Source organism: Seriola dumerili, unplaced genomic scaffold (genome assembly GCF_002260705.1).
Source record: "Seriola dumerili isolate Sdu_G_001 unplaced genomic scaffold, Sdu_1.0 BDQW01000122.1, whole genome shotgun sequence".
Classification (NCBI taxonomy): Eukaryota; Metazoa; Chordata; class Actinopteri; order Carangiformes; family Carangidae; genus Seriola; species Seriola dumerili.
This window is the reverse complement of record NW_019174377.1, coordinates 600146-614752: the sequence shown is the minus strand read 5'-3', so window position 1 is coordinate 614752 and position 14607 is coordinate 600146. Positions and strand designations below refer to the sequence as shown.

Here is a 14607-nt window from a genome sequence, read left to right as displayed (position 1 = left end):
TTTTACTTTTAATGCCTTATACTATTACATCTTTATACCTTACTATGCAATGACATCTTTAATGGTTTTTTGCCTTATTATACTGTGTCATTTTTTTCAAATTTTTTGCCATGCTATACTATGTAATTTTTTCAAATTTTTTGCCATACTATACCATGTCATTTTTTTTACTTTTGAAGCCTTACAATACTATGACATCTTCTTAACTTACTATATTTTGATGTTTTTGATGGTTTTTTGCCTTATTACACCATGTTGTTTTTTCACTTTTTTGCCATACTATACTATGCATTTTTTTTTTACTTTGAACGCCTTATTATGCTATGACATCCTTGTTACTTACTATATTATGATGTTTTTGGAAGTTTGAATGCCTTATTATAATAAGTAATTTTTTCAAATTTTTTGCCATACTATACTATGTCTTTTTTTTACTTTTAACGCCTTACTATGCTATGACATCTTTGTAACTAACTATATTATGACATTTTTTGAAGTTTTTATGCCTTATTACACCATGTTGTTTTTTCACTTTTTTGCCATACTATACTATGTCATTTATTTTTACTTTTAACGCCTTACTATACTATTGCATCTTTATACTTTACTATACAATGACGTCTTTAATGGTTTTTTGCCTTATTATACTGTGTCGTTTTTTCACATTTTAAGCCATACTATACTGTGTCGTTTATTTTTACGCCTTACGCCTTACTTTACTATTACATCTTTATACCTTACTATACAATGAAGTCTTTAATGGTTTTTTGCCTTATTATACTATGATGTTTTTATCAAATTTTTTTTGCCTTACTATACTATGAGACTTTTATGCCTTACTATACTATGAGTTTTTTATGACATTTTTTTATTTCCTATACTATGACCTTTTTATAACATGTTTTGCCTTACTATACTATGATTTTATGCCTTTAATAGACAATGACATTTTTGACATTTTATACCTTTAATATACTATGATATTTTTATGAAATTCTTTGCCTTATCATGACGTTTTTATGACATAAAATATTATGACGTTTTTTTGACATTCTATGAACGTGTTTATGAGTTTTTTTTATCCCTTTTTATACTATGACTTTTTATGCCTTACTATACTATGACATTTCTCAACTTAAACATACATGTGTATCTTTTATATGTACACATATAATATGAACATATACTGAAAGGCTTTGGGATGGATATATATTTATTTTACAAATATCTATAATATAAACAGACATACCACCATACATGTTTACATTAGCTTGACTTATATGTCAATATATGATATTGTTCCAATTTCTATCAGGTTACATATGTAATTTTTACATATTTGATTACATGATTTTACTTTATTTGTATTTCATATATGGAAAATAAACACATGTACATATATTACATTTGCCTATAGGCATTCCTGAATGTAAATTCAGGTCTTATATGTTGATAAACAGTTTGGTTGATGGCATTAAAAAGCCAATCTCTTTGATTTGGAGGGGTGGCGAGGTTGTTGCGTCCCTACCAATGTTGAGACCAAACCTACACCTTTGCAATTAAGTTAAGGTTGTTGAACAGCCATGGATAAAAGAAACATAAACTGCTAGTTTCACATGGATATTTCTGTTTTTTTGACCCATCCATTTGCCCAAACTTCCTCCTGCTCTCGTCAAAATGCATAGACTTGATGTTGTCTAACAACAAAATATAAGTATGGGTCATAATAACCTGCTGTACAGACGACCTATGGACTTGTTTTTTACAGGACAGTCTCACTGGACATTGAAGTGACTCACTATCACAAAGTATTACAAGACACGTTGGCACAGCTAGTTTGCATGTTTATTTCAGTAGAAGAAATTAATTGATAGAAATAGAAGCAAAACAAGAGTCAACACTGGCATTGCTTTCCACCACTGGATACAGCTCTTGGTGAATAAAGGTATGACGTTTGATACTGAACTCAAAACATGTATTCTAGACTTGTAAGTAAACACTTGCTGTTATTTCTAACATTGGCTATGTAGCAATAGCAAATACTTATACATAGCACCTCTTTAATGTAACAAACTTAGTAAACTTAAATGAAAACAATGTTTTTTGAGTCAATATTTAGAAATCCAGAGCAAATGAGCAGCTGACATTCATCACTACATCTTGTTGTAGTGCTAGGTTAACAGATACATTTAATACAACATACAATTAAAATATGAGAATGCTATAGACAAATATACAACAACTTTGGACAGAAAACATAGCTTAGCATACACTGCTAACACAAGATATTTTTAAGATCAACACTATTTGATGTATTTTTTACAGCACAGTTCACTTCTGTGAAAGCATGATGCACAAAACAGTACATGGCCCGAGGAGTGTGAGGTAGGTCTGGCAACAAGATGTTGGGAAAAACAAGAAGAATTCATAGTACGCCAGCTCTGTCAGAATTACAGGGTACTTTTCCTCTGTAAAACACTCTTCATAGGCTACTTCCAGTCAAAGATTGTGAGGAATTTAGGAGAACTGTCATAGTACATATAATGCTGTTTTTGCAAGAGGTAGATCCATATGTCCAAACAGCGTAAATAACTACTGTATGTACATGAAGAGTCAGCATTGAAAACACAAATGACAATCATTAGAGCATTTTGGAAAATGAGTCTATGACAAAGAGAAACATCAAAATAGTTCATGGGAACTGTGTAGATCTGGCAAAAAGGAACCATTTATACAGATAAATTGATATTTCATTTCCTTAATTTAAGGATATGAAGATACATTTCATAAGGCTGTGCAAATATGAAGAACTGAAGCTCAAGCAAGTCTCAAGTTCTGTGAGGCTTTGATTGCTGACATCAGCATGCTAACATGCTCACAAATTACATTGTCAATATACTGATGCTCTGCAGGCATAATGTTTGCCATGTTCACTATCTTAGCTCATTGTATTAGCATGCTAACATTTCATAATTAGCTCAAAGAAGAAAAAGTACCTCTGAGGTTGACAGGAATTTAATTAGTTTTGCAGTTGAAAAATTAAGTGTTGTATGAATAGTCAGGGGAATCACCACAGTGATTACAAATCATTGTCTCTAGACCATGAATATCTGTACAAAAATTGAATCGTTTGGGCATATAATAAATACCGCACCATAAACTAAGAGTAGACTATATGTAAAGCACTCATTTCAAGGTTGCTTGTGAAATACCAGTGTGCACAATCTCAGTGATACCATATACAAATTATGCTCATTTAGTGGTAATAAAGCATCAGTAGTATAGGGCAGTGCAAGTCAGGAATGTATTGTGTTTGTGATGTTTTTAACACATAAGGTAAAACATCAGAAATCAGACATGAATGTCATAATGTAAAACACACACACACACACACACACACACACACACACACACACACACCCACACATACCCACACACAAAAGTCTGGATATTCATGATAATATGGGGAGTCTGGGCTAAAGTCATGAGTATTTCTTAATTTCTAAATCTGATTGCAAAGTATAATTTGATTAAGTCATCCACTGTAGGCACAACAAGTGGTGGCATCTGTGGTGTGATGATGTTGAGCCAACCTTTCACTGTGAATCAATGTGATTCCTTGACCAAAAAAAAATTTGTTTGACTGAGTTTGTTCTTGGAATATTAATATGGTCTCGTAGTAACCTCAGTGATGACAATTTAAATTAAATCTGCTTTTTGTTATTCGATCTCTCTCTCATGTCCATGGAAATAATGGTAGTAAGCAGAAAGGGGGCAGCTCTGCAGCTGGATTGAAACAGTTTTGAACCCAGTACCACATGTCAGTCACCAATTAGAGTCATATTAGTAAAATCTACACAGTAATTGTCTTTAATCTGTGGTCCAAATCTCACGTGCATGATGATCCGACAATGGAAACAAATTAAGGAGCAGAACAAAGCAGAGAACAACAAGACCACAAGATTGAAATCTTCTACATTTGTCAGTAAAACTTGGTTTGGGAGTGAAAACTGACCACAGAAAAGGGGCTACATTTCAATACAGGCTCGACCAGTTGGCTATATTCACCTCGTTTCTACTGACTTCCAGTAACACATAAAAGAAGCAATTACAAAGCTTTGGTCAAATTTCAAGAGAGAAATCCAATGATCTCAGATTAAGAACAGGCTGTCAGTCACATGTTGAAACATGGGAAACATTTCTCTCAGGAAGGAGTCCACCGCTGAGAGTGCTGACTAACACAGCGGCCCTGTCAAATAAGGATGGGTCACACAGCCTCACCATCCATATAGTATGAAAGTCAAAATATCCTTGTGGTTTTACTGTGAATATGAAGGCTGTGACGTTTCCAGACCACTGTGAGAATAGCCAAAAATGAGTCACAGTCACAGAGCAGGGCACCATGGAGGCTCAGAGTACTGCCATTTCATGGCTGTATGTGCTTATATATCATTAACCTGAAAGAGAAGAAATATTTGCATTTTGCAGATTTAAAATAAAATAAAATTTGAGAAGAGAAGAGAAGGCACCCCATTTCATTAGTGGACAACCATAGAGTCTAAAAGCATTTGCGGCATGTTGGGAAACAGCCTATTCCTCTCATTGTTGGGATTGGGCGCTGGTGCAACTGAGCAACTCTTTTGACCTCCACCAACCACACCCATTAGTGATTCTGTTTTCTCAGAGCACACTAAAGAAAAGTTCATATGGTAAAAACAATTCCTGTGAGGAATGCAATACATAAGTATGATGCTGACCTGTTTGCGTACATCTGTGCATCTGTGGTAGGTACACATGTAGAAAGTATATAGTGCATGTGTATTAGTAGCTACATTGTGTTTAAAGAATTCACAGATTTCTGACAACACCAACTTTTAGGGCTCACTAAGGAAGCTCTGCTCATTTATTTATACAAGAGAAAGGCAAGGGTAGATTGTTACTTCACTGTTGGACCGTCTCATTCTGTCTCAGTATATTTTCTGTGCCATTGAATAAAGTGAACTCAGTTTTCTACAAAAACTTTGCTGTATTCAGACACACACACACACCTCAGTTAGACCACACTTTTCAGCCACAATCCCAGCCTCTCTCTCCTTTCTGTACATATAAACTGAAAAAAATTGCCCAAATTATCCAGGACATTATTTCAGGACAGATATGTTGCTGTTGAGTGCAGCTCTAAGGTAACTGTACCCGTCTGATGACCACTAACAAAATGTTACCTCCATCGTTTCGGGCCGACCTTTGGGTGACCTGACCCTTCATGCTATGTTTGATAGCTGCAGGAGACAGGAAATGATGAAGTAGTACAAGTATAAGCATCACAACACAATAAGGACTGTACACAGGCCTCAGGGATCAGAAAGCAGCGTGTTGCAGCTTGATGTGTGTATTCTACATTAAAGTTTTAACAACCATTTTAGAGTGTCTGTTTTCCTTCACAGATGAAGCTTTGTACTCTTGTAACGTGAAGACATCTCATGCTGTGGTATAAATTTGACCCTTGAAAAACAAATATTTTCCTGTCACAGAGACTTTTAGAACTGGATTTCCTCCAAATAAAAGTGAAGACAGCTTGTGGGTCAGAGTGTTACCACATATGACGATGCTGACAGTGACGGATGGGAACAAAGCCTTTCCCAAGAAAAAAAGCACCCTGACCTCCTAATAGAGATTATTTGTTTTCAGGCATGAAGTCATGTACCAAACAGTGTGGTATAATCTATAAAATCTACTAACTCCATATCTGCTCTGATAATTATGTGCTAAATATAAAGCCAGTTAGCTTAACATAAAGGCTTGAAACAAGGGGAGATAGCCTGGCTCTGTCCAAAAGCGTATTTCCTAAAATGTCAAAATATTGCTTTAGACACTGGACAGGAATGCCATTTTGGAAGAAAGAGGCGATTCTTCACTGATGGCTGTAGGATTGTTTTCCCTCTCGCAGGAGGTGAGAGTGTGGGGTCAGCAGTGGTACAGCGCCCCACAGCTGGTAGAGATCCTGTCTGCTGCTATATGACAGGGTTGGAATTCAACCAGGAGTATCCCTGTAGGCAAAGCAGGTTTATTTGTGTAGCGGCTTTTAAACAGAGAAAAGATTGAAAGACAGTTACACAAGGCATAAAAATACATTAAAACAACACTTAGAAGAGCATCAGGAAGGAGAAGAAAATAAAATACAGTATAGATTGAAATCAAATAAAAATAGATAAAACAAGGTGTGTGTAGCTCCCCTGAGCACCCAGCTGCACCAAGAACATAACCAATGTTTTGTCTGTGGATATCGGAGGTATAATATCTTCCATCCATAATACTTTAACATATAGATGTCAAACAAAGTGGAGTGTCCTAAACCAACCATATCGTACATACTATACTGTGTTACCCGAAGGTTTGTGACCACCTTGAACATAAACAAACCTCACAATCTGTGCGGCTGTAGAGCTACTCCTTGTCAAAACTCATGTTGATCAATTTGACAAATAAAGAAAGTATGTTTTACACTGTAATGGTTGAGTGAACCCTGTAACTCAATAGCTTGGTTTGAGGACTTTTGATAAAAACGCCAACATTCTCAAAACCATATAATTTGTATACATAAAAAAGTGGGAATTCTGAAATACCTCCTGCCTACTGCACAGTTGTTTTTCTAGACCCGACAGCGTTTTGCACAGGCTGTATGTAATTCACTGGGTGTTTCAAACAGAACATGTCACTTAGACCTTAGTACTGTCTGTGAGTTCATTATCCATAAGTGACTATGAGCCTATGCTTTCAGCTGCCAGGGACAGCACACAGGGGCAAGGCAGCAAACTTACCGGCACAGAAAAATGCTGCCAGTTTTTGTTTCTCGTAGCACTGCAAGGGCAGAGAAGAATAAACTAGAGTGGCACTCAGTAGAGTGCATTCCTCCACCAAGGCCAAACAATCCTACACGTCTGTCAGGCCCCTGATATCATCTGGATCTGCACCAAATTATACAAAGCCTTATAGATCTCAACACCATGACGATGTGCAACTTTTTTTTTTTTTTTTTACATCAAGAGCCATACATTATTTCCTGAGAAACTGACAAAAATATCTAAATGACCCAGTGATGACTTTGTGTGGGAGGTCTGAATGATTAATCCTCAACTTCTGCCAACCTCTGCCAATTTCCCTCCTATCTCCCTATCTCGCAATGTTAAGGAATGTGATAAAAGAAATTCCTGGATCAGACTCTTCAACTGGATCAGCACCAAAATCTAATGGGCATATCCCTGGCCCATGCCTCATTCCTCCACCAGGTTTGGTCCAAATCAGTCCATTATTTTTTTACATTTACATTACAATGTATTTACTCATATGGCAGATGCTTTTATCCAATGAAGGAGAACTGCACTTTTTTTGTGTGATTCTGCTGATAAACAAACAAACCAACAAACATGGGTGAAAAACACAGCCTCTAAGGTAATGAGAAGTTGGAGTGCAACAGCCCACACAGCACAGTGTACTGTAATACAATGCTTAATATGTGATAATACCAGATATCTTTTTAAAGAGCTGAAGGGGCTGTGGCAGCTTTAATTTGAGTGTTAACATTCACATCAGAAGAACAGTTTAACAAATGTAGTAATTTTTTATTCCAATTTTAGGAAGCTAAAAATGGGTTAAAATAGAGTTAAATAAAGTCATCATAGTCAATATTTGGTGGCAAACGCTTTTTAGTCAGTGACCAACTGAAGCCTGCAGACCACAGACTTTGCAGGTTTCAGGGGCTTTTTGTTCACAGTCTCCTCTTCATTGAAACCCATGTTCAATCAGTTTGAGGTCAAGTGACTGACTTTCTCAAAACTATGCTAGTAGGATCAACCCCAGAACCCTATGGTGTTATTGTCATGCTGCATCAGCCTCAAATTTAGGAAATGGCTATGAAAGGTTGTACATATTTAATCTTTATCAATAGTGAATATTGATCTCTAAGCCCTCAAACACCAATAAAGCTAAAACTCACAACTTTAACCAGCACTAAGGTGCTGGAGTGCAGAGACAAACAGAAAAAATCAATCTTGATAATACATTGACTGTATATGCATGTATTTCCAGTTACACACAGTTAAAGCCTTAAGCTGCTCTGTTTGCCATATGGCCCAGTCTTACTGTTATGATTATTTTTTCACATTGGGGTGCAGTAGATTGATATTACTGTTGAAATGGGAAAAAACAATCTCTGCACATGAGAAATGAGATTCTTCACAAGCTGCATGCTCCAGTTTTTACACAACTGCAGGAGTCAGTCTCCTCCTGTCAGTTTGGGGGAGAGGAGAGAAAAGTGTGAAAAGACTAGAAAACAGCTGCAATGAGCACAAGGAATTACAATCAACTCGGGAGACTTGTCATAGAGAGTAAAATAATCCATTTTTGTGGCTCTTTTTTTCTTTACGTAGCAGTTTAGCTCCTAACAATACAGTGTACAGCTGGCTTCAGTGTGAAACTACAGTATCTAAAAGTCTGCCAGTAAATTATCATTAACACTGATACAGTATCACTGTGAAAACAAACATTTACATACATAAATTTGCATTGACTTAACAGATTGCCATTCTGGTATATCCTGTGTGTATGACAAGGTATTTTTCTGCAGGAAACACAAGCTTAAGATGGTGCAGACAGTAGTTTAATACACAACTATAACAAACTTCAATCACAAGATGTGTGCTGCCTTCAAATGTGAAATCTTGAAATCTTATTTTTGTATTTCCAATGTCTTTAGAGTTCCTGTGAGGATTCAGAAGAGCCTGTCACATCGTCTCAGACAGCTGAAGATGAAGGACACGTGAGCCTATTAAATGTTAAAGGTTGTTGCTTCACCTAAAAGTAAAAACTTGTTGAATATCTTTAGTAATTTTGGTCTAATGACTAATATCACTTCATCATTTCTGTGTAAGACACAGTTAAGTAGGCTGATATGTCATAATGTCTGTGACCTCTGTGACCTCTGTGTTCACGAGAGTCTGGAAGAATCATTAAATTCCTGTAACCTGCACTACGACCAAAGCTGGGAACAAAAACATGCAAAACAAAGAGTCAATCCCAAACTTTCCTCCACCCATCGCTACTGATAAAAATTACGGTTCATCACTTTAATACTGACTAGCTCAAAGAACTGTTCTCTGTTCTTTTTCAGATTCACAGTCTTTCAGTTGTGGTATGTGTTCCCTGTTGTCCGGAGCATGGAACAAGCCTACTGCACACAGGCCAAGGGGTCCATGGGTTCAGGGGCCTCCTGGTCTGGAGCCTCTGTTTGAAGTGATTGCTAACATTTTTTGTTGAAAAATCAGACAATGGCAAAGATATACAGAAACCACCACTAAGAGCCTAAAAATGACCACGAAGAGATGCAAAACAACTAAGAGGGGATTTAAAACTACCACAAAGCAACACAAGACCAGTCCAGTATGACACAATACAACCCCAAAGAGACACAAATGACTACAAAGCTACTCAGACGGGCCACAAAGAAAACCAGAAAAAGACAATATGACCTCGAAGAGAATCTACAAAGACATCCAAAATGATCGTAAAGAGACACAAAACAACCACAAAGGGATGCAAAAAATGACAAAAAAGACTCAAAACGACCACACAGAGAAACAAATGACCTCAAAGAGACACAAATGAAATCAAAAAGATGCAAAACGACTACAAGCAAAGCATTTCGTGGTTTGGAGTCTCTTTCAGTCTGTGGCGCTTACCCCCATGTAGGAGGGCTGGGAGACCTATTGCATGTCTCTGCCCAGGGTAGGTGAAGCAGGAGGTGACAACTGGCAGAAACATGATTTACCTGCATTCTTGTGCTGCTCAGAGGATCAGATTGCAGCTTCTAAACATGAGGTGGAACAATCTAGAAATGGTGAGCCCTTGTCTATGAGCCGTGTGTTTGTGTGTGTTGTTTCCTCTTGAAGATCATAAGACAGATGACCCATAAAAGTATGAAGTATAATTAATTCCACACAAAGCTTAAAACAGTTGCAAGATCACAGGCCTATATTTTCACAGCTGGTTATCGAATTTTAATTAAATTTATTGCCGTTTTCAAGAATAAAACAGGGATGAAAGGGGTGAACGTGAACAAAAGCAAAACTTAAAGGGGTCAGTGGGATGTAGAGTTCTTCTCAAACCCAATAACTTTCCTTCCTGTCCTTCTGTTAATGCTTTGTTTTTTTATTATAACGATAAACTGTTCTCAGGGAAAAATGTGTTTGTTTTTTTTTTATTCAAATGAACTTAGTGATGATGTGATCAGCTTTACTTCATTACTCATAGAGATAATCCAGATTCCTTCCACAGAAAAGATAAGTCATACAGCAGCACAAAATCCATCACACTAAAAGACTAAAACCTAGCAGGTAACAACTAGTTTTACCACCTGATGTCTCATCTATTACAATGTTCAGAAGTACTTTCTTCATATTTGGCTTTTTGCAGAAATGTCACAAATAGGAGAATCATTGGCAAAGTGTTTATTTTAATCCTTTTAAAATGACACAAAATAGACCATGTATGGAAAATAAAACGTCTCTCATTTCCATAATTAATATAAGGACCTCAGAAACCCACATCAGATGTACGAGTTGGCTACTACCTTCACTGATGTTATTCATCTCATAGTTCAAAGCAAATATGAATATTTCCCTTTCAGTTTGGTAACATTTGGTAACCCTAATCTTAATCCTTTTGGCCACGGTCCTACGTGTGAAAGTCAAGACGGCTGCTGTGCTAATGCACTTCAACAACTACCAGGCTGCTGCGTGCGTTTCCACATGCATCTCATCCATAAACTGAAAAAGACCGTTTTAATTTCATGACAATGCACGGACATGGGAAAACAAATGGAGAAAAAAAAAAACTCTTATTAAAAGCAGATAAAAAAGTATAATTCAGTGACCAAGTGAATGGAAATAAAAACCCAAAACATGTTCACCTTTGTATGAAAATGAGCACACGGCCAGAGGACGTCAACTGCTAGTTCACCGGCTCTTATTAAAATTGAATTGACATGCAAGCTTACACAGTATACAACAGCTTTATGCTCTGATTATATCGTTGTTGAAATTTGGTTCAGAGAAGTTATTTCTTTCAATTTTGTCCAACTGAAAACTTTTCACAAGCACAGACAAAGTTCATCCAATGATCAATTTCTTAAAATCATTTTACATTTGTATTTTGGCTCTGATTAGGCAGTTCACTCACCTACAGCCTCATGTGAACAGACTCAGTGCCAGCTGCAGCCCGGTGGGACATCACACTCACAAAATTCACTTCAGTAACTCTGTGTTGAGCTATCGATATAAGTAGAGGTTTGGCAGCAGCTACAACCACATACAGTCAGTAAAGGGACAAAAAGAAAAAGCGGCCGGCCTCAAAGAAGTGCTGCAGACAAATAACACGGTACCATACCAGTATAGCAACACATTGAATCAGTGTTTAAAAAAAAGTTACAAAAACGCTTTCCTATAAAAATATATTGTTAAATATACAAGACATGCATGTTAGAAATATATGACGGACCAAACACAACACAAAACAACTTATTTCCACAAGCAAAAAAAACAAACAAAACAAGTTAACCCTGTATTATCAGCATTAAATGTTCAACTTTTGTTGTTAAAATAAGTTCAAGTTTCTTTTTTTTATTGTTTAAACACTTCATTGTTCAAATGGGCAAATTATGCTAAAAAAAAAAAAAACATTAGAGAAACAGGATTAAATTGAGGTTTGATTTTTTTTATCAGTTTTCTCCAGCACAAAAAGGATTTGTTGATTAATCGATGAGTCGATTGATAGAAAAACAGTAAAAATGTTTAAAAAGTCGCAACCTAAAATTTTGAGGTTTTGGTTTCAGTATCAATATCATGTAACATCCATTTCATTATTGTGTAATAAACCGAATTGTTTAAAAAAATAATCAACCAAATATCTTTCTTTTCTTTTCTGTTACTGTAAAGATCAGATGCAGTGCTACGTCTGCAACGTATGACTGTTGGGATTAAAACTAGGAAATGAGTCACTTAAAAAGTGACTTATCAGTGCATGTATCTTTTATTTATTTTTTTTTATTTTAACTTGTTTACTACATAGACTTTTCTTGACTGGCAGTGGAGTGCTACGACTTACAGCTGTGGAAAAGTTAAAAACACAACTTTTAACTCTAAGCCACAGAGTGTCGCATTTCAAACAAATTCTCTAAAGCCATAAAGTACAACAGCTGGAGCTGCGCAGTACTGCTGGTTTGGAAAATAAAGAAAAAAACAAGGACATGATGTGTTTGTTGGTTGCCGTGTTGATCGATTGTCGACACCAATTTAGGGATAACAGGGCTCATTTGTTACTCTTATTGATTCCTCCATCATTTCTTACATAAACCACTATAGATATGTTGCGAGGCTCTCGACATGACAGCACAGATCCGATGCACACCGTACCAATACGATTCACAATCACAGCGAAATACAACTCTACACCACAGTCATGTGCTATCAGGACTCAAAACTGAAAAGCATACTTGTCTAAAGTCACTAAAATGTTAGCAAAAAAAAGTACAGATAAACCAAATATATATATATATTCCATAATATCCACTTTTAAAACATTTGTATTCAAAATACATTATTTTTTTTCAAGTCAAACCTATGAAATTGTCTTTGGTCAAGAAAAATATCTTAAAAACTACAGGCTATCAATGTTATTGTACAGGAATGAAACAAAAATGTACTCGAGATCATGTAACTGATCAAAAGGGGGGAGACTGATACCAAGTATCTAATCATTTTACATTTGGAGTGCTCCAAATATTTAAAGTGCTTCTGCATTATTCCCTCAGCATTTAATGTGAAAGAAACATCCATCATAGTAAGGCAGATTGGTTTCATCGACTTAACTGTACTCTGAAAATATATATCCATTTGTTCAGAGGAGAAAGGACACCAAGAATGGAGAGAGATATAAGTGTACTCGGGCACAAGTAGAGGACGATCCCCCAGAATGATGATTATCAATCAACGCCAAAGAGAGATGTCAGAGCAAAATGTTAAAAGATTGTGAGAGTATCATCACAGCTGTTGATATAAAACTGGGTGAATAAAAAAAATAGCAGCCTATTCACACTCCATCTAATGATGCCTTTTTCATACAGCTGGAGACTCAAGAGAGGACGTAAGTTAAGACAAGGAAAGAGTGTCTTTATAAGGGACCTGCAGTGGAGGGGGTGTGGGGGTGATGAGGGCGACACGAGGAGAGATCCTGGAAAAGCTCACAATCCATCCACTTCCCGTTTGCTGTAGTGGAGTCATGATGTCTGGAGGTCAGGGTGTATCAGTTGCTCTTCTCCTGAACATGCAGCAGCTGTTCTCGGTGGGACAAATTCCCGGGGCTCCTTTAAGACACCAGCATGTCACTATGGTGCTCTTTGTGGTGTACTGTCACCTGCTGGTATGGTCGTCTCAGGCCACACCTGCCCGTCCTGGTTAGGAGGTTTTCCCCACTATCGGGTTGTCCCTGAAACAGGAAGGATAAGGTGCAGCTACGTTCACATCACATTTACAAATAAAAAGTTACACATTCAAAGTCATGCACCACATACGGATTGAAAATTAATCCATAAAAAGTTTGATCAAGCAATACGCACAAACACGCGTTACATATGTATTACATTACCAATGTAACACATAGTAACAGCAGTGCAGACTTACAGGCTGCCGTACTGCGCTGTGGTGTCGTTCCTGATGTTGTGCTGCATCTGAAGTTCCTCCATGACGTTGCGGAGCTGTTTGAGTGTCTGAAAGGTCTCTTTGGGTTCCTGAATGGTGAACTTGGAGTATTCCTCCTGCTCCCGCTGAGGGCCCTGGTACACCGCCATGCTGGCACATGCATCTATGCAGAGGACAAATATCATTAGACAGTGCAGCTGAAGGGTCGGGTTGTGCTCAATCAGAACTAGTTCAGACACTCGTTTTGTGTGCAAAGTTTGAATTGTCGGGTTTGAAAATTTACAGAAATGGTGAGACACTGTCGCCTCTAATCCAACGCCTCTAACACTCTTAAATTAAACAGCGAGAAAACATGACATCAGATGAACACTGTAGGCACTGTAGCCATTGTCTCCCAGTTTTAGCGAAGTGAATTAATTAGACAAGTTAACATAAGTCAGTTCTGTAATATAACCATCTTCAAATCTTGACTGTTTTGCTGAACTTTTGCCTTTAGTCTGATCTTCATGGACCCCAGGAAGAATAGCTGCTATGATTTAGCAGCTAATGGGGATCCAAACAAACATATAAGCAAACTTCAGTAAGAGACACCCACTCAGTTGGATTGAGATCAGGTGACTGTTTTTGCCTGTCAAGAGTATTCAAATACAAAATGGAAAGACTATGTATAAAAGGGCTATTCGCCCAACATAGATGTGTTGGATGAATAGCCTGAAGGTCGGCACTGTCTTTTTTGAATTAGCAGTTGAAACAATGACACACATGTCATGTCATGTCATGTCTGTTTCACAAGGTCTACTTAAGTGTAGATATATGGTCACGCATGTAATGTATAAATCATTAATACAGATCATTATCT

At 37.0% G+C, this 14607-nt stretch overlaps 1 protein-coding gene across 1 annotated transcript in view; it reads right to left on the bottom strand.

Annotated features, from left to right (window-relative positions):
• Positions 1 to 8638: 8638 nt before the first annotated feature.
• rasa2 (RAS p21 protein activator 2) overlaps positions 8639 to 14607 on the bottom strand; it is a 31314-nt gene continuing 25345 nt past the window's right edge. Inside the window, exons 23-24 of the mRNA XM_022748439.1 lie at positions 13731 to 13911; positions 8639 to 13536 (exon numbers count right to left, since the gene is read on the bottom strand). Of these exons, the coding sequence (XP_022604160.1) occupies positions 13506 to 13536; positions 13731 to 13911 (212 nt within the window). The 3' untranslated portion in view covers positions 8639 to 13505. The remainder of the gene's footprint in view (positions 13537 to 13730; positions 13912 to 14607) is intronic.